The sequence below is a fragment of the Ctenopharyngodon idella genome, chromosome 23 (assembly GCF_019924925.1).
Source record: "Ctenopharyngodon idella isolate HZGC_01 chromosome 23, HZGC01, whole genome shotgun sequence".
Lineage (NCBI taxonomy): Eukaryota > Metazoa > Chordata > Actinopteri > Cypriniformes > Xenocyprididae > Ctenopharyngodon > Ctenopharyngodon idella.
The window spans coordinates 17,800,051-17,826,661 of NC_067242.1; the positions used below are offsets into that span (position 1 = coordinate 17,800,051).

Below are 26,611 nucleotides of genomic sequence, written 5' to 3' on the forward strand. Positions count from 1 at the left end.
ACAGGGTGACGTAATTGTATTGTGTGTTTTGCTTACGTGTAGCGGAATGTCCAAGCTTTCAAAAGAGATTCAATTCAACAAAGCTGCCTTGGAGTTCAAGGCCATCACAGCGAGCACATTCCCGCGAGCGGTGGGTGCATGAACGCCTCACGTTCTTCATATTGATCTCAGACGCGTTTCATTGGCCAGAGGACAGAGCTCTGGACGGGCGGGGCTTGGATACTGACCGCATAGAAATATCTCATTCATAAATTACACAGGACGCTAGAGTAGAGCACTATACTGTCTGCTGAGTGGAGCCAGCTAATATTGGAACAATGCACTCCATAAGGTAAGAAATGCTGTTGCCATAAATAAGTCTGCAAGACTGTATTGGTACAACTTTTCTTTTCTTTTCGCCAAAGTGTTCATAACTGAATAAATGAGACTGTTCTTAAACAGTTTTTTTTTTTTTTTTTTTTTTTTTTTTAAACAATATCATTATTTAAATGCCAATTACTATGCTTGTACTTTATATACCATATAATTTTGGATTATGAATTTAAATATAGGAGAATGGGACTAGTTGTCACATGAGGACGTTGTCATGAGGGCTGTATCTAAGTCAGCAACTGAGATTTTGAGTCATAAATCCAGTTACATCAATGTTTTAAAAGTGTATGTTGGTTTCAAACAACTTCAAACCTTCTTAAATTAAGTTCAGTTCTAGCTAAGTACAATATTTATTGGTCAAAACAATGGTCTGATATTTCTTAAAGTTATATTTTTCTGTTTTGTGCATTATTTTGTGTTTATTTTACTGTAAGAAAAGCCTTTAATAGACAACTTGCCTGCATTTACTTAACTGCATCTTAATTCCTGAGTAATAACAATGATATAACAAAATTTACTGGAGTAACAAGTGTGAAAACTAGCCCCTCTCTCGCATACTCCTTTACTTTAGGTATTCACTATTATATATAATCAATTCCAGAAATTTCTTCTGTCGTCAGTGGAGCTCTTCTGTACGACTCGATGATAAAACAGTCATAATCACAGGAGCTAATACAGGCATAGGCAAAGAGACAGCGAGAGACCTTTCTAGAAGAGGTAAGGAACTAACTGACCCCATTTTAGTTTTCAGGACATGCTACGTCTCAACTCGGTCTTGACCTTAAAAGGAAAATGCTGAATGATTTGATTTGTTCTGTTTAGCACATGCTGTGAACGGCATCGACTGCCAACCTGTTACGAGACAAACCCATGCCATGTGTGATGCCACTCTAATTAGAAGGGGGTATGTGGAGGTTAGCTGGAATAATTGCAATCTTTCATACTGTATTTGCACTATTGTGTCTGTTGACACATTTATTTTGGATCCAGTTTATTCTCTTTACAGTTTTTTCCTCAATTGCTAACACACAACTCATGAAACAATTCACCATTTTCTCACAACTATATCATAACTACACACCAATTTGAACAAACCTTCCATGTCAAACTCAAATATTTCACTCAAAAACATATTCTCTTTTGTCAGAATCACTCTTTGGCCTCAAAAAATTTTCATTAGACTACTGTAAAGTGATCTTACAGTAGATGAAAAGCACTAGAAAAGTTCAAAGAATTGAATATGAACTTGGTATGCAACACAATACAGTACAGTAAAAATTAATTAATAAATAAATTCAGCATCTTCTGCACCTTTGGTCAAGTTTCATTACAGTATACAGTACTATAGCAGTTTCTTGATCTTCTGACTTTTGGCTACAAATAAATTTAACAATCACAAGTTTGAGAACATGTGCTACAGTTTACTGTACATAGAATAGTGAAATGTCCCTCATATAAAGTACTGTTACTGTAATTATACTGTATGTGTAAGTATAAAAACCCTGTAGATGATTCTTTCAGCTCTCTCCAGTGTTAGGATGCAATTTTTTTTTAAAGCACATAACCATTTTTATATTATATTATCCTGAAATTCTGATTGCTGTGTCATCAGTTTTGCTACTTAATGTTTACTTACGGATAAATGTGTGCTATTTGAGTTCACATTGTGCTTCTTCAGTTAATTATATCATGTGTTTGTGTTTTATGAATGAGACCATGGTTAAACCTGTGTAAAACCAGGGTATTTTTGCAGAAATCATTGAAAAAATCAGAATGTGTGTGAAAACAGGTATTAAATGTTTTTATTTTGAGAACTGAATGGATGGTTTGGGAAATTGTGCCAACTGAATCAGTCATAGTGTGTTATAAATCGAGAAAAACTGTAAAACATTGCATAAAATCAGCATAATCTGGGACTAAAATAACAACTGGAAGGATAAATTGTACTCAATGTCCTAATGTCAATTAAAACAGCAAATATTTCATCTTATAATAAACGACAGGCTATTGGAAGCTTTGAATGCATGCTGATAAATAAACGACAGGATTACAATACTATCTGCCAAAGAGATGTAAAACTGTACACTTTCCCACATGGACCCGCTGAATTCCAACAAAGAAACTCTGACGCTTGCCAACCAAATTGCTCTGAATAGTATAATAGGCGTTCTGCACAGTAATTACCAGGCAAACAGCTATTGTGTTAGCTCATCAGCCTTACATCCCAGTTTAGCACCAAATTAATTATTATGCAAGGACATTTCACAGCAAGGACGTTTGCTGCAATATGTAAACACAATTATTTCAGATGCATGAAGGATATCTGCTCTGTTTTGTGACTGAAAGCACATTTCTATCAGCTTCTCTGTGATGTCCTCAGGGGCTCGAGTCATCATGGCCTGTCGAGACCTGGCAAAAGCAGAGGCAGCCAGAGAAGAATTAATGCAGGATTCTGGAAACCAAAACATTGTGGTGAAAAAACTTGATTTATCAGATACCAAATCCATCAGAGCATTTGCTGAGCTCATTAACAAGGGTGTGTAAAACATCTGATTATTACTTTAAATACATTGTATGTATGTATTTCCTTGGAGTAAGGAAATAAATATAATTATTGTATCAATATTATATATACACATTTATATGAATAGTATTATATAATATTTATGCAATTAATGGGTCTTTATTCATATTTTTGTATTTTAGAGGAAAAGCAAGTTAACATCCTGATCAACAATGCTGGAATCATGATGTGCCCGTATTCAAAAACTGCAGATGGCTTTGAGATGCAGTTTGGTGTAAACCATTTAGGTAAAGACTTACTGTATGTTTTACATTATGTGTTTACATGCACGAATTGAGGGTTGCAGCAGGTGAAATAAAGAGATGGATTCAAGCGCAGCAGCACAGATTTAATGACAAAATTCAAAGATAACAAAATACTCAGGATTTCTCATGAATAGCTTATGAACAGAACCAGAACAACTATCAAACACATGGATGAGAACGGACCAAGAACTGAACAAAACAGTTTCTGCTCTCGGCTTGTCTCCTCGGTTACTGATTGATGAGCGCACACCTGATGTTGATTTCTTTCATTAACTCGGTCTATTTAAAGGTATAGTTCACCCAAAAATGATAGTTCACCCCCCTTGACTACCATAGTAGGGAAAAAAACATACTATGGAAGTCAATAGGGGGTGAGATCTGCTTGGCTACTAACATTCTTCCAAATATCTTCCTTTATGTTCAGCAGAACAGACAGAATTTTCATTTTTGGGTGAACTATCCCTTTAAATAGACCAAGTTAATGAAAGAAATCAACATCAGGTGTACGCTAGTCAATCAGTAACCGAGGAGACAAACCGAGAGCAGGAACAAGGAAACAGAAAACGGAGCAAACCAACTCAGTTTAAAACAAACACAGATAAAACATAACAGAACCCTGACAATTATGATATTATTTCCTCTATTTCCTTTTGAAAAAGGGAGTTTGGGCAGAACATGTTGAAGGATTTTTTTTTTTTAATTAGCCAATGGGCTTTAGTAATATCATGGCCATAAACCAAAATTACATCTGAAATCGTTAACATTTCATGAAAAACTTACTTCGCTACCATTAATAAGGTGCATTCTATAAAATATTCTATAACTTAAAGAAGTCTCATGCTCAGCAAGGCTGCATTTATTTGATCAAAACTACAGTAAAAACAGTAATGTTGTGAGATATTACTACATTTTAAGGTAAATGTTTTCTGCTTTAACATATATTAAAATATAATTTATTCCTGTAATGACAAAGCTGAATTTTCAGCATCATTACTCCAGTTTTAAGTGTCACATGATCCTTCAGAAATCATTTTAATATGCTGATTTGCTGCTCAAGAAACATTTCTGTTTCTGAAACAAAACAGTTGTGCTGCTTAATATTTTGTGGATAGATTTTTTTCTGAATTCTTTGATGAATAGAAAGTTCACAAGAACAGAATTTATTTGAAATATAAATATAAATGTTTTACTGTCATTTTTGATCAATATAATGCATCCTTGATGAATATAAGTGTTAATTTCTTAAAAAAAATACTGACTCCAAACAAGTGTGCATGTAGTATAGCAGATACAATCTGTACATACAACATCCAAATGTCCAAAGCCATTTTACAAATATCTGCGGCAATTTCAAATTATTATCAACATATTTTTGATCATTATCAGCATTTTGTTGTAGATGTAAACACTCATTATGATCCAGGAAAAATTAAGACTATTAGTAAAATTAGATTTCCTGTATCTAATCCATACTGACCAGTAAACCAAGTAATTTAGTCAATAAGAGCAACTTCTTTCAAATTAAGCACAAATTGTGTTTAATTATAGACTATATCCCTATGTATAAGGCAACCTTGTTTCACACAGGAAGTCTCAGACTTCCAACCAGTGTGGAGTAGTGACCCTCTAAATTGACAATGCGTGCCATTTAATTGTTTAACAGCCCAAGCTGGCTTCCTGTTGGAACCTAAACACTCACATATAGTACACATCCTTTCCATATACATCCACTTCCATGCATTTCTTGGGTAACAGACAAATAAGGCACAGAGGCATCAACAGGACATGAAGGACAATGAAAGGTCAAACAACCCCTGACTATTTTTATCTCCTTCAAACTACCAACAGGTCATTTTCTGCTCACCTACCTTCTGTTGGACCTTCTCAAGAAATCAACCCCCTCCAGGATCGTCAATGTGGCTTCTGTGGCCCATACGTGGGGCAGCATCCATCTGGATGACATAAACAGTGAGAAGGGTTACTCTCCACGGAGGGCCTATGGCCAGAGCAAACTAGCTAACATCCTCTGCACACGCTCCTTGGCTAAAAGACTGCAGGGTATGTGACCTTCATAGCAAGGCTATCCATGCCAGACTAAACATGATCCTTAAGAACACAAACTAAAGTTTTGTTTGTCTTCTCTATCCTGAACATTGCTTGATAATGGTATTCATGCGAGTACAACGTGACATTAAAGTTGACATGAAACGGCTTCTCGAATAAGAAAAAAAAGTAGGGCGGGACTTGATTTTGTCCATCAGAAATTGATTGGATAGTTGGATTGTTGTGTTTTGCTATTGGTCGATCTCATGTGAGTGACAGGTTGTCAAGAAAAATTGTCAATTTTTTGGTTTCATGGTGACTTAAGACGTGATATTTTTCCCTGTGACATTACATAATCTCAGTCAAAACCAACAGTGGCAGAGGAAGGCGCTCGGTCAGAACTGATCTCTGTGTTTGTATCTGAGTACTTCCTAAGGATGCAGGATTGTCTAAGCATGTGGAGAATGTCCTGTTTTCTGTGCTTGTCACAGATTGTCATTCATGTGACAATTCAAACTCGAGATCTAATAACAGATGACCTGTGATCTGTTCAGAATAGCCACACAGAGATCACAAAGCAGACATTCAGCAAGAAAGGTTCTATACCAAAGAGCAGGAAAAGTAATTCTCTCCATTAATTCTAAAAAGAAGTAATTTTTTATGTGCACCGTTGGAGATTTATACAGATTGTGAAGGATTTTTCTGTTAAGCCAACATGCAGTCTAACTATGACAGATGGAAATAACTAATATAATACTATTTGAATCAACCATTTCATTAACCCTTTAAAGCCTACTGTGTCATATTTTTAGTATAATTCTAAACCTGTCCACCTTCAAGCCTTAATACGTGTCTTTTAGCTGTGAATTTTTTACTGATGGAACGTTTATATGTACATCTCTCAATCATCGTTTTTTTTTTGCACTGAATTAGCCTATATGTTTTGGTCCCCATATCAGCATTTAATCTTACCTTTTTGGCCATATAAATATAAACTTTTCGTTTTGTGAGCCTCATATTTTCCTATATCATACATTATGTACCATAAAAGCCTGATGTATCAAATATGATAATCAGAAAAAAACACATATGCAAACTTTCTTTAAGATCCTTTTTGTCTAAGGTTTCAATAAACTGTTACACATTTCAAAACGGATAAATGAATAAATAAATTAATTTGTAGCGAGTCAAAAACTTAAAACAGTGTAGTCTGATTCCTGAACGAACAAATCTATCATTACTTTTTAGTGAAACAAAAACATGTTGTGAAACAACAAAGTGTCATGAAAAATACCATGGTATCACCATGATTTTTTTTTGGGATAAGGTACCATTGTTTTCTACTGTACTCTGGCAATAATCACGTTTTTGAACATGTATCAAAGCATGATTTGACTTACCTTAAAGCAACATGAAAATGTCAAGGTACATTAAAGGGATAGTTCACCCAAAAATGAAAATTACCCCATAATTTACTCGCCCTCAAGCCATCATAGATGATGATATGACTTTCTTCTTTCAGCCAAACACAATCAGAGTTATATTAAAAATATCCTGGCATTTCTATACTTTATAATGCAAGTGATTGGAGGATGAGATTTTGAGACCCAAAAAAGTGCATCCATCCTGTACAAATGTAGTGTTAACTTCCGTTATGTAGTACACAATGCCACGACATTCTACGCTATGCCATGACGTACTACTCTATGTCCTACATTATAACGTGTAGCATGTAATGTCATTGTGTACTACGTTGTGGAAGTTAACACTTTTTAGACGCAAGTCGAATGTGTATGGCTGTCGCGTTGGAAGCTCGTTATTTTACTTTATAAAGATTTAAACAAGGATATTTGTCTTACAATAATGCATGGATTTGCTTCAGAAGGCCTTTATTAACCCCCCGGAGCCGCATGGAGTACATTAATGATGGATGGATGCACTTTTTTGGGCTTCAAAATCTCATCCTCCAATCACTCCCATTATAAAGCTTGGTAGAGGATATTTTTATTCTGATTGTGTTTGGCTGAAAGAAGAAAGTCATATACACCTAGGATGGCTTGAGGGTAAGTAAAAAACGGGGTGAACTATCCCTTTAAGTACTGCGATATTTGATACCATCACTTTACCATGGTATCACCACAATACTTTTTATAAGGGAATTTCCGGTAACACTTTACAATAAGGTTCATTAGTTAACATGAACTAATAATGAACTGCACTTATACAGCATTTATTAATCTTTGTTAATTTCAGCATTTACTAATACATGATTAAAATCTTGTTAACATTAGTTAATGCACTGTGAACTAACATGAACAAACAATAAACAACTGTATTTTCATTAACTAACATTAACGAAGATTAGTAAATACAGTAACAAATGTAATGCTTATGGTTACTTCATGTTAATACATTAACTAATGTTTAACTAATGAACCTTAATGTAAAGTGTTACTGAATTTCCTATGTAAATTTCCCTTCAGTAATGAAGGATTTAATCCAAGACTTATGTCTATTAAAACAATTCTGTTCCTAATTATAGCAGTATCAAAAAAGAAAACCCAGCCGTATTAATCATTGGTTTAGTTGTTTTCAGAATCAGAATCAGAATCAGAGCTTTATTGCCAGGTATGTTTACACATACTAGGAATTTGTTTTAGTGACAGAAGCTCCACAGTGCAACAGAGTGACAGCGACAAGACAAGACACAGATAATAAAAAGAATAAAAGAATAATATACAAATATACAAGATAGACAAAGTGCAAAAAAAGCAAAAAACTATATATAATATAGACAATTTGTATGTACAGTTATGATGTGTGCAAATTTGAAATATAAATAAGTATGAGTTTTAAGTAAATAATGTATAATAGTGTTGTGTGTTCCGTGTTTGTTAAGTGTTCATGAGATGGATTGCCTGAGGGAAGAAACTGTTCCTGTGTCTGGTCGTTCCGGTGCTCAGAGCTCTGTAGCGTTGACCAGATGGCAACAGTTCAAAGAGGGAGTGTGCTGGATGTGAGGGGTCCAGAGTGATTTTCTTTGCCCTTTTTCTCACTCTGGATAAGTACAGTTCTTGGAGAGTGGGGAGGGTTGTACCAATGATTCGCTCAGCAGACCGGACTACCCTCTGTAGTCTTCTGAGGTCAGATTTGGTAGCTGAGCTGAACCAGACAGATATAGAAGTGCAGAGGATGGATTCAATGATGGCAGAGTAAAACTGTTTCAGCAGCTCCTGTGGTAGGTTGAACTTCCTCAGCTGGCGAAGGAAGTACAACCTCTGCTGGGCCTTTTTCACAATGGACTCAATGTGGTTGTCTCAATGTGGTTTTACGCAGGTGTGTGTAATCTATTAACTCTGATAATGAAATATGGTCATGTTCCTAGGCAGTGGTGTGACTGTGTACTCCCTTCATCCTGGTGTGGTGCAGTCAGAGCTGTTTAGGAACCTCAGCAAGCCTGTGCAGATCGCAGTCAAGGTCTTCAGCCCCTTCACCAAGACCACCATTCAGGGGGCCCAGACCACCATCTACTGCGCTGTGGAGCCGGAGCTGGACAAAGAGAGTGGAGGATATTACAGGTACAGAACAAAGTATTATGGAAAATAAATAGCACAATAGAATTCTTACTCCAATTTATTCTCACGTCCCAAAATGCACACCTTTTAATTTGCATTATGAGTTTTTTTAATGATAATAAAATGTGTTTAGGTTAAACATACAATAGATATTATTCTATAGCTGCATTAATGATCACTAAGAAAGTGTCATTCCTAAACCTGAGGATCTTTGTTTCCAGTGACTGTGCCCCAGCTCAGTGTTCAAGAGAAGCTTCAGATGATGAAATGGCTCAGAAACTTTGGGAACTCAGCTGTCAGATGCTCAGCATTACATGGGACTGATGGAGCGCTCCTCGCAGTGACGCTCTTATGCGAGCGGAATGAAAGCTTTTGTACTAATGTCATAGATAATGGAAACTGTAGTATTCATACAACGCATGACTGAATCAGCACTGTTTTATATTGTACATTGTATACTCTTTTTTTAATGCCCTTGGCTGTGCTGTTATAATTTCAATAGACATGTTATGAATTTAAAATGTATTTTGGTCTATTAAATCCTTTTATTTTATGAATTTGCATTTTGTTGTTGTTGTTTGATGAAAAACTGTTGTAATATCCACAGTTAATGAACTTTCTCAGGATATTTGCCATTCTGCTATCTTTTAGCATGGAATCCCTTAGTACGGAGCCCCTAAAGGGACATGGTGGTGGTAAAAATATGATATAATATTATAGGATGCGTCCGAAATCGCATACTCTCTTGAGTAGTTTCTTATTTTGAATAAGTAATTACTTTGCGAACATTAAAAAACGTATGTTCTATATATGAATGTAATCTGGACGTACTACATTCTCCATGTTGTCATTATCACGTGACCTAGCTCATGGGATAGTAAAGTGTCCATCATATGCACACTTCAGAATCTTGCAGGAAGTAGGCTAGTAGGTCATCCAGGGACTTTTTTCTAAAAGATTATGAGTACTGTGAATTCGGACATACTTCTTTTGTCACATAGTCTATTGATTTTCGCCTACTATATAGGAAGTATTCAATTTCGGATACAGCCATAATATTTTGTTCCACCACCATGTCCTTTAAGGGACTCCGTAGAACTCAGAAGTTTGCGAGCGAACGCAAAGTTTTTCGGTGGAAAGCAAAATATTTGCGAGAGAACACAAAAGCATAATTTTTCCTTTCATCTCATATTTTTTACGTCACCATGTCCGTACATTAGTCCCCAATAAGTTAACATTACTGAATGCATTAACTAACATACATTAAAGGGTTAGTTCACCCAAAAATGAAAATTCTGTCATTTATTACTCACGCTCATGCCATTCCAGACCCGTAAGACCTTCGTTAATCTTCGGAACGCAAACTGAGATATTTTTGTTTAAATCCGACAGCTTCTGTGAGGCCTACATAAGGAGCAATGACATATCCTCTCTCAAGATCCATAAAGGTACTAAAAACATATTTAAATCAGTTCATGTGAGTACAGTGGTTCAATATTAATATTATAAAGCGACGAGAATATTTTTGGTGCGCCAAAAAAAAAAAAAAAAAAAAAAAAAATTACGAATTACTGTCATTGTCATGCTCCCTATGTAGGCCTCACGGAGCCATCGGATTTAAACAAAAAATATCTTAATTTGTGCTCCGAAGATCAACGAAGGTCTTACGGGTGTAAAACGGCACGAGGGTGAGTAATTAATGACAGAATTTTCATTTTTGGGTAAACTAACCCTTTAACTAACAATGAGCAATACAGTTCTAACATTATTAGTTTTTTAAAGTTAGTTAATAAAAATTAAACTGTTCATTGTTATTACCTATTAGCTCAGGACCATTAGGCCTAAATAATTGTAACAGATAGGCCTGATTTTAATAATGTATTAGTAAGCGTAAAAATTAACTAGCAATAAAAATGTAAATTGTTTAGATAAACAGTTTGCAAATTCGCTTTATATGTATAGCTACATAAGCCAAAAACAATCCTCACAGGCAGACCGACGGATAGATAACATGTCTACGACGCTTTATCTAGCTCTGCAGTAATGATGATGTGGACAAGTCGCTGCGCTCTAAACTCCAGTCGCTAGATGGCAGTGAGCACAGGAGTTGTGCCCAGGAGTTGTGAGCTAGTGCGCATGCGTCACTCTTAGCGCTGCGTCAGTCTTTCCGCAGTTAAATCTACGTGGCGTAACACACAGCGGAGTCAGTTTGTCACATCTAGCTGAGCCACTGCATTAGCCTTTGATTTGCCAACACAGGTAAGTTTCTTTTGGTCTACCTTGCGTTTTTAATAATCTATATTGGTATTAAGTAAAGAATTTAGCTTTAAAATAAGGTTATACGGTTCTGTGTCTTTACTGAGGACATGTCTGCTGTGATCGGTGAGTTTCAAGGTAAACACTGTTTCTGATTGATCACATACGATCACTTTCTTAGTATGAGTTTAAAAATACTTCAGTTTTAGTTGTGTATGTTCTTTTGGTTTATAGATCAATGTCAAAATCATTTGTTAACTGTTTTATCCAGTGTAAAGTGCGCGGCGTTCAGGCTAACAGTGCTAATAAGTCAAGCAGAAACGTTAGATTAGTCGAATTGGTTATTAAAGACTTGTGGTTAGTTAACCAAGTTAAGGATTTAACAACTGGTTCCATTTGAGAACATTTTAAAAACTAGCTTTTCATGTGCTTGGGTTTCGGGGTCTGAAAAGTAAAAACTGAATGATGAAGTCGACCTTTTTTAATCAATTCATACGTCGTGAAACTTGTATAACGCATGTAAGTGGTTTATGTTCTCTTTCCTGTGTGCTTCGTGTTCTGTTTTCTGATGAACACGTTAAGATTTAGTATTTCACAGATGTGAAATTAATGCTCTGTTGTCTTTTCAGCATCAGTTCAAGATGGATCAGGTCATGCAGTTCGTGGAGCCAAGCAGGCAGTTCGTCAAGGACTCCATCAGACTCGTGAAGAGATGCACAAAGCCAGATAGAAAAGGCATGTCCAGTCCATTGTCTTTTAAATTCAAAGATTTGTTAAGCATAAAAGAATTTCAGGATGAATTAATGCTAGAATTGATATATTAAAAAGTCTTAAATTTAGAACTTGAATTTTAGATCAAGGCTTAAGCCTTGTCTGTGAAACCAGGCATTTATGTTTGAGCTGTTTTGATTTTTGTATTGATTTGTATCAAGAAACACCAGTAATATTTAAGACACATTTATAAAAAGCTACTTAAAGGGTTAGTTCACCAAAAAATGAAAAATCTGTCATTAATTACTCACCCTCATGTCGTTCCAAACCTATAAGACCTTGGTTCATCTTCGGAACACAAATTAAGATATTTTTGATGAAATCTGAGTTTTTTTTTTTTTTAATCTCCCATAGAAAGCAATGAAATTACCACATTCAAGGCCCAAAGAAGTAGTAAAATCATCATTAAAATAGTCAACGTGACTACAGTGGTTCAACCTTAATGTTATGAAGCAACGAGAATACTATTTGTGCGCACAAACAAAAATAACGAATTTATTCAATAGCATAGAATGTGGTCATTTCATTGCTTTTTACAGGAGATTAAAAAAAAAAAAAAAACACTCAATTTGTGTTCCGAAGATGAACGAAGGTCAGGTGTGGAACGACATGAGGGTGAGTAATTAATGACAGAATTTTCATTTTTGGGTGAACTAACCCTTTAACCCCCTGTCTCACAGATGAGGCTTAAGCTAGTCCCAGACTAAAATGCATGTTTGAGCTGTTTTAACTGAAAGCAACTTGTACTGACACATCTTAAAATATGTCAGTGCCATTGTTTTGACTCAAGATGCACACAAGTAATGTTTTTTTTTTTTTTTTTTTCTTCTTTCTTTCTTCTCCATGTGTATGTTCATAAGTTACTTAAATATCCTAATCAACCTAAGGCCTAATCCTGGTTTAGGCTGAACAGTTTTGGGGCACCATTGACTTCCATAGTAGGGGGGGAAAAAAAAAAAAAAAAAAAAAAAAACTATGGAAGTAAATGGTGCCCCAAAACTGTTCAGTTTAACACATTCTTCAAAATCTCTTCCTTTGTGTTCAGCAGAACAAAGAAATTTATACAAGTTTGGAACAACTTGAGGGGGAGTAAATGATGACAGAATTTTCATTTTTGGGTGAACGATCCCTTTAATTAAGGCCTACTCCTGGGTTACTCCTAAGCCTTGTCTGTGAAACCAGGCTAAAAAGTTAATTTAAAATGAAAATTAGAAAATGTTACAAGCAGACAGCCATTTTAGAGAGGAAGCTATGAAAGCTTGTTTTTGCTATGGTATATAAAAAAAGAAAAGGTAATTGCTTCCCAACCCCCCCCCCCCCCATTTTTATATATATATATATATATATATATATATATATATATATATATAATTTTTTTTTAATGACTCAATTCTGACCTTTTTTCCCTTGTTTTTGAACTCACAGCTGTGAGGAAAAGTTAGAATTGTGAGATGAATGTCGCAACTTATTTCTTTTTAATTCTGTGGCATAAACAAGCTTGCATAGAAAAGCAATGTGAAACAATTAATGCTGGGAAATAAACTCAATTTTTCTTTTCGTTAACAAGCCTGTGTTCATAACTGTGTTATGTTGACTTTGTTTTCAGAGATATTAAAATAACGTTGACTGTTAATCTCCATCTGCAGTCTGTATACAATGTTTTATTTGTATTTATTGAGCATATTTAACATGAAGACATCTCTCTTTCAATTATGAAAAAGCTTAATTTAATTTTTTTCCCCTCTGCTGTCTAGAATTCCAAAAGATCGCCATGGCAACAGCGATTGGATTTGCCATTATGGGCTTCATTGGATTCTTTGTCAAACTCATCCACATCCCCATCAACAACATCATTGTGTGAGTAATCCACAAGAACACAATTACCAGTGTAATTCACACTTTTATTGCTAGAACTGTGAAAATTAGGTTACATTCCCAACATCTAATATACAACTACAGTGCATTTAAGATTGCCTTTTGAGTCTTTGATTTACTCTGTGATTAAAGCAGGATTGTTGTTTCTCTTAACAGTGGTGGTTGAACCAGCTGCATTATGAAGCCAAAAAGACCTTTGGCTGCCTGAAACCATGTTGGATGATGGACTGAATGCAAACATTTGTATAAATCTTGTTTTTTGTTTGTGTTAACATTTATATTTGGCTGTGTTAATAAATCAAAGGTTACACTACTCATTGTCGTCATTAATAAAAGGTTGTTGGTGCTGAAAAAAGGCACTTTTTTAAAGGCTTGGTGCTCCACTGCTTTGTTCACAGTCGTTTAATTCCCATGCTCCATAACAGTGGCTTGTCTGTGGTGACCGTCACAGGTTTTCTGCCTCCTTTGGGGTCGTGATCCTCGTAAGTGTTGGATGTGCTTACAAGCTTTCCAAAAGCCAATATCTGATTATCTAAAAGAGACAAAACATAAGCATGGTTTTATGCACATCACAAACAGTTAAGGTCTTTTAATATCTGAGGATTTCCATGTATTAAAGGTGCAGAGAAGGGAAGGAAGTGAGAGGATAAGAAAAAAGTTCTTTGTCTACAAGCGTCCACCAAAAGCTGTGAATACACAAGTCCGCCCACTGTGGTTTTAATTAAATTGGCCGCCCGAAGCCTCTCACTAAACCCGTCAGGGGTGCTTGTGAAAATGTTCTAATGAGTGAAGCGGGAGAAAACATGCCCTCGCGTAACCTGGTGGGAACGACACTGTTTTCTCAGTCTCTGGGTCTCTTATTCATTTGAACTGCTCACTGGAAACCCCGAGCAGCGGCGGTGCTGTAATCTGGGTGCCAGACAGAGTTCAATGCCTCTCACTTCAATGGCCCCAGCCATCCAGCAACAAAAGAGTACATTTCTCTTGATCACTGAGCATTGCTGTTCCTTTCAGAGAGACCCAGGTGCCACTCACAAAAGTTATACCTGTTGGCTGGTATGTGACCAAATTAAGATTTTCAGTGGTCCCTTAAAACAGTCTTGATTAAAGTCATTTGAGGCCACTGAAGCGGAGGGGAAAGTTTATTATTTGGGGCACCAGACTGGTTAAGGCTACGGTTTTGTATTCTTCTGCGACAAATTTTCATGAGAATCTCAGCTTCTAAACTTCATCAAATTCGGAACCACATACTAGTATAATATTACTATTCATGCCACAGAAAGATATGGTGAAAATATTAAGAGTAATAGGTTAGTATGCAGTTCCGAAATCAGCTTCAGTTTGACAGACCTTTCAAGAAGTCAGAAAGTGAGCTCATACTGACCCCCAGTGGCAAAACTGCATTGTTTTGTTTACCAAAACATATACAGTATTTACATCAATCAGCCACAGACATTATTACTATGTAAAAGTTTGATACCTGTACTAATGCAAAATGCAATGTACCAAAAATATAAACAACTTTAAAAGTAAATGCTTTTCTGAGTAAAGCAACCTCCTAAAATATTTTTTTTCTAGGCACATGCCAAATGATTTAGATCAAAACCTTTTTCTACATTAAACTGTTAAACTTTACGTTCAGATGCAGTCGATTTCATAGACTTTGATTGTACATACACATGCTAAACTATAATTTATGCCACTGGATTCAGCCAGGAGGAAATTTGATTGGATTGTTAGCTCAACAAAATGAAAAAGGAAGTGCTTTATAATGCTCTGCAATTATGGAGCTTTAAATGAAACGTTAAAGATGAAAAAGTATATATACATACTTTACAAGATGGACAAAATTTGTCACCCAAAAAGTCATTTGGTCTAACCAAAATTTCAGTTTTACCGAATGACACTTTTGGTTATACCTGAATGACGATATTTTCAAACAATGCTAATAGGCTGATATCTATCTAGCTAGCTAGCTAACAAAAGGACAATCAAACATTTTATATTTAGTACAAGTTTTTAAAATATTACAACATTTTCCATGTTTTATAGTGGTTGTACCGAATGACCTGATGTTTCGGGACATGTATGAACAAGTGAAAACATGATTTTTTCAAATAGTAGAGAGTTAATAACTTTGCTTCACGACCATGTGGTCCTGTGCAGGTGTCTGAATGATGTCACATCCTGTCACATGATATTGACCACATGACTTGATCCAAAATGGTCCCTTTATATTGGTTGCTCCGAATGACATCAATGAAATTCATTTTTCCGGACATTCTCTCTCATAACAAAGCAATGACTTCTACACATAATTGTAATACCATTTTGCACTATGTTGATATATGATGTTATAAGATCATGCCAGAATAAAAAATACATACATTTATTAGATTTTAGGATATATTCATCACAAATGAAATGGCTGTATTGGCCTTTGGACGGTTAAACCGAATGACCTTTTGACACTTCAAAATCTTTAAAATACCTTTATATGTAGCAAAATATAATTAAAACCTTTGGGATTCAATAAAAGAGATCTAGTTGTACTACCTTAAATACTTTGGATGTCATATCTTTGTTTATTATTATTATTAAGGCCTTTGGACAAAAAAATGACTCGTCACATCATTGACCCATATATATATATAATTTAAACACAAAATGATTATAAACACCAACTCTCCCTATTCAAAATTCAGACCCAGAATCCTTTAATTGCCTATGCTGAAGACGACTTAATTCAACTGAACAGTAAATATGCATAAACATTAAACACATGAAAATTATATTTCCCCTAAAATATTATCCAGGCGAAGCAAGAGAAAATGAAGTAAACAAGGCAATAGCTGACGCTGGATGAGCTGTTTTACTCCGAGGCTACTGAACAGACTTCAAAGTCTAAAGAAATATCACTGGACTTCAAAGGCAGCATGACAGGAGGAAAAACAAGCAGAGACGGCTGACTTTATTCTGTCACAAGTGATGAACTATTCACAATGGGCTCATCGAGTTAATCAAGCATGCCACACTGATAATTAAGTCAATTTCATACAAACAATAGCTGGAGAGATCTAAATATTGATAACCTTGATTGAACTTTGCAATTAACTTAGCACCCCCGGTTGCCGATGTTTAACAGATGCACTGTTAGTGAGTAAAGGATAAGTATTTTTCATCAAACAATAAGACCTAAAGCGGTGTCTGGTGACATCTTGCAGTTCATAATTTGACCAGTGGTGGCGACAAAGCACTTTGAAATGGTATCGCCTCTGCGTTGTTCATTCTCAGCAATACATCTAAGCTGGTCTCTTTCAAAATGCTGAAGACAGAGGTGCCTTGTATTATTTATTTTCTTCCACTTTTTCTTATGTTTTACTTTTACCAAATTTTCCAGCATTTTCAAAACTTGCTTGTGAGATGCATTTTTGTATAGAGAAGATGTTACACAAATTGTCATTAGTAGCAGTGGGGTTAAAGGGTTAGTTCACCCAAAAATGAAAATTCTGTCATTAATTACTCACCCTCGTGCCGTTTTACACCCGTAAGACCTTCGTTGATCTTCGGAACACAAATTAAGATATTTTTGTTTAAATCCGATGGCTCCGTGAGGCCTACATAGGGAACAATGACATTTCTTATCTGAAGATCCATAAAGGTACTAAAAACATAGTTCATGTGTTCATGTGAGTACAGTGGTTCAATATTAATATTATAAAGCGACGAGAATATTTTTGGTGCACCAAAAAAACCAAAAACTAAATAACGACTTATTTAGTGATGGCTGATTTCAAAACACTGCTTCAGGAAGATTCGGAGCGTTATGAATCAGCGTGCCGAATCATGATTCTGATCGCGTGTCAAACCACCAAACTGCTGAAATCACGTGACTTTGGCGCTCCGAACTGCGGATTCGACACGCTGATTCATAACGCTCCGAAGCTTCCTGAAGCAGTGTTTTGAAATCGGCCATCACTAAATAATTCGTTATTTTGTTTTTTTTTTGGCGCACCAAAAATATTCTCGGCGCTTTATAATATTAATATTGAACCACTGTACTCACATGAACTGATTTAAATATGTTTTTAGTACCTTTATGGATCTTGAGAGAGGAAATGTCATTGCTCCCTATGTAGGCCTCACGGAGCCATCGGATTTAAACAAAAATATCTTAATTTGCGTTCCGAAGATTAACGAATGTCTTACGGGTGTAAAACGGCACGAGGGTGAGTAATTAATGACAGAATTCTCATTTTTGGGTGAACTAACCCTTTAATATCACAAAACATGTCAAAAACATGTCATATTTTAAAATATTTTTAATTAAATATAAATTATATATATATATATATATATATATGTATGGTATCTATATTGTCTATGTAGATAAAGCCTGTTGTGACAGCCTACAAGATACTTGAAATGAACTGTGTGAAATTCAATAGCAAGTCAGATCAGCAGTCTTTATCAAAGCAGTGGTTTAATGAGATCCTTGACCTCTCAATGTTTTCTTCATCAAAAGTATGCTGACAAACCACAGTGTGTAGCCGAAGACCCTGATAGTCGACGCTCAGATGAACAGTGAGCTGTGGAGGTATGTGCGGCAGCAGATGAGAGGTGGACAGATGGGCCTTGAGGCAGTGCACACAGACATGAGCAGAAACTCAGCCTTGAGTGAAACACTTAGCGCCAAGTCACATTACAGCAGCTTTATGAAACCTCTTCATGTAGACATACAGGAAATTAAACAGGTATGCATGCAGAGGCGGAGAGGCTACATTAATATTGATCTGCTTTCCTTACAGCAAATGCAAATGATTCCTGTATATTTACCAAAACATCTATCATGAATTTTGTTGAAATGTATGCTTTGCAATTGCACTTTTTACACTACCTTTGAACATTTTTGGATTGTTAAGTACGATTTTTTTTATGTTTTTGAAAAAAGTCTCTTATGCTCACCAGACCTGCATTTATTTAATAAAAAATAAGCAGTTTAAGCTGTAAGTTGCGAGGTGGGGACTGCATGGATCGGACTTGTTTGTTCAGCACATCCCACAGATGCTCGATTGGATTGAGATCTGGGGAATTTGAAGGCCAAGGCTCAAATTTGTTGTTGTGGCTCCTCAAACCATTCCTGAACCATTTTTGCTTTGTGGCAGGGCGTATTATCCTGCTGAAAGAGGCCACAGCCTCCAGGGAATACCGTTTCCATGAAAAGGTGTACATGGTCTGCAATAATGCTTAGGTAGGTGGTACGTGTCAAAGTAACATCCACATGGATGGCAGGACACAAGGTTTCCCAGCAGAACATTGCCCAAAGCATCACACTGCCCCCTGCCGGCTTGCCTTCTTCCCATAGTGCGTCCTGGTGCCATGTGTTCCCCAGGTAAGCGATGCAGGTAAGCGACCCGGCCATCCACGTGATGTAAAAGAAAACATGATTCATCAGACCAGGCCACCTTCTTCCATTGCTCCGTGGTCCAGTTCTGATGTTCACTGTTGGCGCTTTCGGCAGTGGACAGGGGTCAGCATGGGCACCCTGACTGGTCTGCGGCTATGTAGCCCCATACACAACAAACTGTGATGCACTGTGTGTTCTGACACCTTTCTATCAGAACCAGCATTAACTTCTTGAGCAATTTGAGCTACAGTAGCTCGTCTGTTGGATCAGACCACACGGGCCAGCCTTCGCTCATCACGTGCATCAATGGGCCTTGGCCACCCATGACCCTGTCACCGGTTCACCACTGTTCCTTCCTTGGACCACTTTCGATAGATACTGACCACTGCAGGCCGGGAACACCCCACAAGAGCTGCAGTTTTGGAGATGCTCTGACCCAGTCATCTAAGCCATCACAATTTGGCCCTTGTCAAACTCGCGCAAATCCTTACGCTTGCCCATTTTTCCTGCTTCTAACACATCAACTTTGAGGACAAAATGTGTACTTGCTGCCTAATATATCCCACCCATTACCAGATGCTGTGTTCAGCGTTATTCACTTCACCTATTATATATATATATATATATATATATATATATATATATATATATATATTGCTTTTTTTAAATCATCCACTAGGTAAACAGTGCAAGTTTGATCGGCTAGAAAAGTAATAGCACGCCTCAACAAGCCACATAATTTAAGGTATCATTCATATCTGTCGCACATAACTGTGCAGTGCAGTTCAAGTTAGGTTTTAAAATTTTTAACCCTAAGATTGAGCAATAGCAGCGATAATAACCTTGGCAAACACCTAAGTCTTTAATAACAACTTTGCTAATTGCTATTGTTGCTTCTTTTGTTAAACTATCCAACAGGGAGAACAAATAATTGCGTCCAACTGGATCTTTACCATTCTGCCTTAAAGGAACACTCCACTTTTTTTGAAAATAGGCTCATTTTCCAACTCACCTAGTATTAAGTTGAGTTTTACAGTTTTCGAATCCATTCAGCCGATCTCCGGGTCTGGTTGAACCACTTTTAGCATAGCTTAGCATAGTACATTGAATCTGATTAGACCGTTAGCATCTCGCTCAAAAATGACCAAAGAGTTTCGATATTTTTCCTATTTAAAACTTGACTCTTCTGTAGTTACATCGTGTACTAAGGCCAACGGAAAATAAAAGGTTGCGTATAGTTGCGTATAGAGTATAGTTCCTAGCCATATCGGCCTAGAAAATCACAACTTTTTATTTTCCGTCGGTCTTAGTACACGATGTAACTACAGAAGAGTCAAGTTTTAAATAGGAAAAATATCGAAACTCTTTGGTCATTTTTGAGCGAGATGCTAACAGTCTAAACGGATTCAATGAACTATGCTAAGCTATGCTAAAAGTGGTTCCACCAGACCCGGAGATCAGCTGAATGGATTCAAAAAAGGTAAAACTCAACTGTTTAACTCTAGGGGAGTTGGAAAATGAGTCTATTTTCAAAAAAAGTGGAGTGTTCCTTTAATATTAGCATGACTAATATTAAGTTGTGGACAGTTAAGGCTTTAACACAAAGCTGATCCTCAGTGCATCCAGGAAACTTCATTAGCAATCTCCTCAGTTCGATTCCGATCGATATCTGACACTGCGGCAGGAGCAGAAATTAATGTGTCGCTGTTATTGATAACAATGAAGATGTTTGCATGCAGTAATTGCATTTCCAGAACCCATGTACTTCGCTTAAGTACCCAATATTTACAGAGCAAATTACACGGAGTCCCAGAGAGGAACTGAGTCGAAAACACGCTATAGCCATGGGGCTGAGTCACAGTCGATAATTTTGAAGCAAAAATGGTACTTTTATGCCCCAAAAACTCGTCTTGCTCTGTGCTTATCGTGTGAGGTGAGGTGTGCTGCTGTACGAGCCATCTGGTGGGCATTGATAGCGCTTCTATTAAATGTTTATGGCTTCATTGGAGGGAGGTTACAAGGCTGAAGCGACGACACAATGCTAATTCGACCTTCAGATGAGAGAGGCTCTGCTTTCTGCTTTTCCCATAGGAATATGACAGTTTGGAACCCCGCAGTTACATCATTTCCTCCAAAACAGAGGTGCTGAAGTGGCGTCTCAGCACCAATCGTCATAAAAAGCCCCAATTTTAAACAATAAAAGCTAGAAACTGCAACATAGCTCGAATGCGTGCAGAGAAATGAAAATGTTTCAGTCCTTTTGACGTAAAACGCTGTCTGAAGAGCGCAGGCTGAGCCAAGGTTATGCATTCATGGCGTTTCAAAGTGAAAACACCTCACTGAACCTTGCAGACAAGACAGAATGAATTACAGTCTATTAGTAAATTTTGTCTGATATTTGGATTTGACAAAGGAGATCATCCTGTACTCAGCGGTTCTTTCAAATGACTAATAAAAACATTTCTTATGAGGAGGAAAATGTCTTTATATGAGGAATAAATATGACAAAAAGAAAAATCATAAGTTTGTATTTTGCACTTTGGTGGAGGACGCAAGACTTTTTGAGAAGATGGCACAAAAATTCCACACATAAAAAATGTAATGGGCTAGCTTTTATAGTTATCAGGGTGATAAATAACTGAAGAAACTGACATCAAGGTGAAGTAAACTTACACTGAACTAGATTTCTATGATTTAGTGAAGATTTCTATGATTCTATGAGTGAAGTAAACTTACACTGAACTAGATTTCTAAACTTACACTTTACTAGATACCATATTTCTTGTTGATGTAGATGGTTTGCCAAGGCGTTTAGTTACTAAGGCATTGTTACAAACACTACCGTTCAAAAGTTTGTGGTCAGTAAGATTTTTTTTATGTTTTTAAAGGAAGTCTCCAATGTTCACCAAGACTGCATTTATTTGATAAAAATACAGTATTAAAAATTGTTTTCTATTTTAATATAATTACAAATGCAATTTATTCTTGTGAAGGCAAAGCTTAATTTTCAGCAGCCATTACTCCCGTCTTCAGTGTCACATGATCTTTCAAAGACTATGGAATATGGTTTGATGTTCAAGAAACACTTCTTATTATTATCAATATTGAAAACCATGGAAGCTTGTTTCCGCCACTAAATAAAAAATAAAAAAGGTAACCGCGACTTTTTATCTCACAATTCTGACTTTTTTTCCTCGCAATTTTGACTTTATAACACGCAATTGTGAGAAAAAAAGTCACAATTATCTTTTAAATGTTTTTATTCCATGGCGGAAACAAGCGTCCATAGCAAACAATATTTTGGGGAAAACCTTGATACATTTTTTTCAAGATTAAAAAAGAAAGTTCAAAAGAACAGTATTTATTTGAAAATAAACCTTACTGATCCTAAACTTTACAACCTCTAAGAGTTAAAGCAGGACAGGAAGTGATGTGTGCTGAGTTATTTTGATAGGGCTGTCTTTTAATGACAGTAGGCGTTTCTCAATGTCAAGGAAGGATCCTCGGAAGCCAGAATTTCGAGGATGCTACGTCATCGACATCCGTCGAAGGACTGTTCCAATGTCGAGGATCCTCGGAATTTCAAACAAGGACTGAGTCCTTTGTTTGAAAAATATCCCATATACAGGAAAGGATGCATATGTGTAGCCTTCGCGCTCTTCGCGCTCTCAAATCACCCACAATCCTATGCGCGCAGTTTTTCGATCTTGTTCAAAAAATAAAAAAAAAATGTCGGACGTTAGCGGGCAATATGCTTTCAAATGTAAGTATATTTACGTTACCAAACATTTGTTATAACTGTAGTAAATATGTCAGATAAATAAAGTTCAACGTTTAAATGCCAGTACAAATTACTACCGTATTGATATTATAAATTATACAAATACAAATTACGTTATTGATGGCTAACTGAACCGGACCATCATTTAACAATTGTTAGCTTGGTTGCCGTCACCGGCATTTCTTTTATAAATAACTAGTTAAGTTGTCCAAAGTAATTTAACGTTAATATTATACCATTATACCATTCACAGCGTTATTCATAGCTTTCTCCTCTTTTTTAACAGGGACCAAGGAACAAACGGAGGCGTTCATACGTCTCTGTGTAGAAAACAAGCAGCTGTTTACTGGGGGGAGAGACACCGCGGCGAACGGATATCGGTGAGAAGCAAATTATTTAATGTTCAGAAGTGATAGCTGTGTAATCTTCTTTTTATTTCTCCCCCCGTCATTCACATAGGCTTATTTTGGAGAAGATGGGGCTCGAAGGGAGGGTTTCCCACGCCCAGGCAAAAAAAAAGTGGGACAATTTAAAAACCAAGTACAAGGTGGGAGACAAGTATGGAAATAATTGTTTATCCACATTTTAATGTAACTTGTGATTTTTGAAGTAAGCCTTGAATGTAAACCTGACAGACTTGGGCCTGCTTCCAGCAAGTATATGCAGTGTAGTGTACAATAGTACTAATACACTACCGTTCAAAAGTTTGGGGTCAGTGAGAATTTTATTTTTTGGAGGAAAGAAATCAATACTTTTATTTATCAAGGAATAATTAATTTGATCGAAAGTGACAGTAAAGACATTTTTAATGTTACAAAAGATTCTATTTCAAACAAATGCTGTTCTTTTGAACTTCCTATTCATCAAAGAATCCTGAAAAAAAACTGTACAACTGACAGACTAACAACTGTTTTCAACATTGATAATAATAAATGTTTCTTGAGCATCAAATCCTCACATTATACTGATTTGTGAAGGATCATGTGACACTGAAGACTGGTGATGCTGAAAATTCAGCTTTGATCACAGGAATAAATTACACTTTACTGTATATTCACATAGAAAACAGCTGATTTACACTGTAATAATATTTAATACTATAACTGATTTTTGTAGTATTTTTATTCAAATAAGCGCAGCCATGGTTAGCTGAAGAGAATTCTTTTAAAAGCATTTAAAATCGTACTGACCCCAAACTTTTGAACGGTAGTGTACATCATCACAACTTTTTGATCTTCACTGTTTAGGAATGTAAGTGTCCTGCCACAGGTCAAGGGACAGAGGATGGCAAGGCGACCGCAGCAAATTGGCCCTGGTTTGCCCTCATGGACGAGGCATTAGGGCAGTCTGCAGCAGTCTCGCCTATGTCTCATTTCAAAGGCTGCGTCCTTTGGAGGTCGCATTTGTCGGTCCTTATTCGTCATAAAGGATGTCTTATTTCAGAAAAGCAACCATTGTAAAATTGACCCTTATTCCTAATGAAGCATAAATAAATAATAGTCATAAATAGTTTCTTTATGACTTTGGAATGTAGTGGTCAGTTTACTTAAAGGGCACCTATTATGCAAAATTCACTTTTACATGATGTTTGGATATAAATGTGTGTTGGCAGTGTGTGAACACAACCACCCTACAATGATAAAAATCCACCCAGTTTTGATTTTTTTAAATCCCCATTACACCAAAGCAGTCTCATTAGACATGTGACGTCACACTGTTCAAGCCCCGCCCACGGCCACTGACTGACAGTCCTGCATTACCATAGTTTCTGCCTTCAGTGGAAATCGTCAATCAAATCCAGCTGACTGAGTTAGTGACATACGAAGAACGGGCCCCAGATGTCTGTCGTCTATTTAAAATCTTGTTTAACGTTTGTAAAGGGCAGTATAAAATGTAATTGTATTGAAAAACTGTGTACGTTTTCTGTAAAGACATTAAAAACTAAGGCTGAGTATTGACACAAATTTCAAAATTCGATTTCGATTCACAAGCTTGCAATTCGATTCGATTTTGATTAAATTCGATTTGATTCAATATCGATTATTTTGAATATATATAAGGAACAGTACATGGCAAATTTTCTCAAGGAAAAAAAAATCTCTCAACTAAAACAATACATGGGAATCAGTTCTACATTACTATAATATTGAAGGTTAAAATGAACTGATTTGTATACAAACACTTAAATTAGTGGAAGTTAAGGAAGTTAAAATAGTAACTTACAATTATGTAATTATATTTCTACTCCAATTCGTTTTTTAAAATACATTATTTAAATGGTGGCTGTTATAAAAACTTGACGGATTTATTCAAACATGCATTAAATATTGAAGAACATTATACACTACCAGTCAAAAGTTTGGAAACATTACTATTTTTAATGTTTTTGAATGAAGTCTTTTATGCTCATTAAGGCTGTATTTATTTCATAATAAATACAGAAAAAAACAATAATATTGTGAAATATTATTACAATTTAAAATTATGGTTTTCTATTTCAATATACTTTAAAATATAATTTATTTCTGTGATGCAAATCTGAATTTTCAGCATCATTACTCCAGTCTTCAGTGTCACATGATCCTTCAGAAATCATTCTAATATGATGATTTGATACTCAGTTATTATCAATTTTGAAAACAGTTGTGTTGCTTAATATTTTTTTGATACTTTTTTTTTTTTCAGGATTCATTGATGAATAAAAGGTTAAAAAGAACAGCATTTATTCAAAATATAAATCTTTTCTAACAATATAAATCTTTACTATCACTTTTTATCAACTTAACACATCCGTGCTGAATAAAAGTATTAATTTCTTTCAAAAAAAAAAAGAAAGAAAAAAATTACTGACCCCAAACTTTTCTATTTTAAATAAATGCTGATATTTTTTTAACTTTTTATTCATCAAAGAATCCTGAAAAAGTATCACAGGTTATAAAATAAAATTAAGCAGCACAACTGTTTCCAACATTGATAAAAAAATCATCATATTAGAATGATTTCTGAAGGATAATGTGACACTGAAGACTGGAGTAATGATGCTGACAATTCAGCTTTGCATCACAGAAATAAATTATATTTTAAAGTATATTAAAATAGAAAACCATAATTTTAAATTGTAATAATATTTAACAATATTATTGTTTTTTCTGTATTTATTATGAAATAAATGCATAAGAGACTTCGTTCAAAAACATTAAAAATAGTAATGTTTCCAAACTTTTGACTGGTAGTGTAAATTATAACAAATGTGTAATATGGTGCATATATTTAGCAAAATGCTATTCTCTAGAGTTCAGTTTTATAGCTAACTAACAAGTTATGGTCACTGAATATGGTTTCTGAGGTAAATGTGACGTTACATGACATTGTTTACAAGCTGTTTTATTGACGTCTTTCGTGTTTGAAACACTGATTGAGCTATTCCATGAGACAGGATATGGATTTCGGTAAGTTGTACTGTATCTTTGAACATACCTTTGGGTATTCATTAATGTTTATTTCGCGCTGTAACTGGTATTAAAGCGGAGGAGATGATCAGTTCATGCGCGCTTCGCTTTGCCGCCTCTCTTGATCTGAGGCTACAGCCATCTGTCACGCCACATCAAACAGCGCCAAAACGGTTATTTTTGGAATTTCGTAATAAAATGGACAGAATTTGAAATCTGAGACTTTGTTTCATATCAAAAGTAACAAAGCACA

General features: G+C 35.8%; 3 protein-coding genes across 5 annotated transcripts in view; 2 read left to right on the forward strand and 1 right to left on the reverse strand.

The window, feature by feature from the left end:
* The first annotated feature begins 99 nt into the window (after positions 1–99).
* On the forward strand, positions 100–11,811 carry zgc:112332 (uncharacterized protein LOC553712 homolog). 3 transcript variants are annotated; one of them, XM_051881786.1, is made up of 8 exons: positions 100–331; positions 974–1,089; positions 2,753–2,908; positions 3,079–3,183; positions 5,050–5,259; positions 8,630–8,822; positions 9,041–11,078; positions 11,705–11,811. In XM_051881786.1, exons 1-7 carry the CDS (start codon positions 318–320, stop codon positions 9,141–9,143), a joined length of 897 nt encoding a protein of 298 aa, XP_051737746.1. In that variant the 5' UTR covers positions 100–317; the 3' UTR covers positions 9,144–11,078; positions 11,705–11,811. The 3 variants fall into 3 exon arrangements, with proteins under 3 accessions (XP_051737746.1, XP_051737745.1, XP_051737747.1); XM_051881785.1 differs by having other exon boundaries at positions 217–331; positions 944–1,089; XM_051881787.1 differs by having other exon boundaries at positions 293–331; positions 2,733–2,908.
* On the forward strand, positions 10,947–14,034 carry sec61g (SEC61 translocon subunit gamma). Its single transcript, XM_051881789.1, has 4 exons — positions 10,947–11,078; positions 11,705–11,810; positions 13,601–13,703; positions 13,878–14,034. The coding sequence occupies exons 2-4, from the start codon at positions 11,717–11,719 to the stop codon at positions 13,885–13,887; spliced, it is 207 nt and encodes a 68-aa protein (XP_051737749.1). The 5' UTR covers positions 10,947–11,078; positions 11,705–11,716; the 3' UTR covers positions 13,888–14,034.
* Positions 13,878–26,611, reverse strand: part of tpk1 (thiamin pyrophosphokinase 1) — a 73,573-nt gene continuing 60,839 nt past the window's right edge. Inside the window, exon 9 of the mRNA XM_051881788.1 lies at positions 13,878–14,253. Within this exon, the coding sequence (XP_051737748.1) occupies positions 14,114–14,253 (140 nt within the window). The 3' untranslated portion in view covers positions 13,878–14,113. The remainder of the gene's footprint in view (positions 14,254–26,611) is intronic.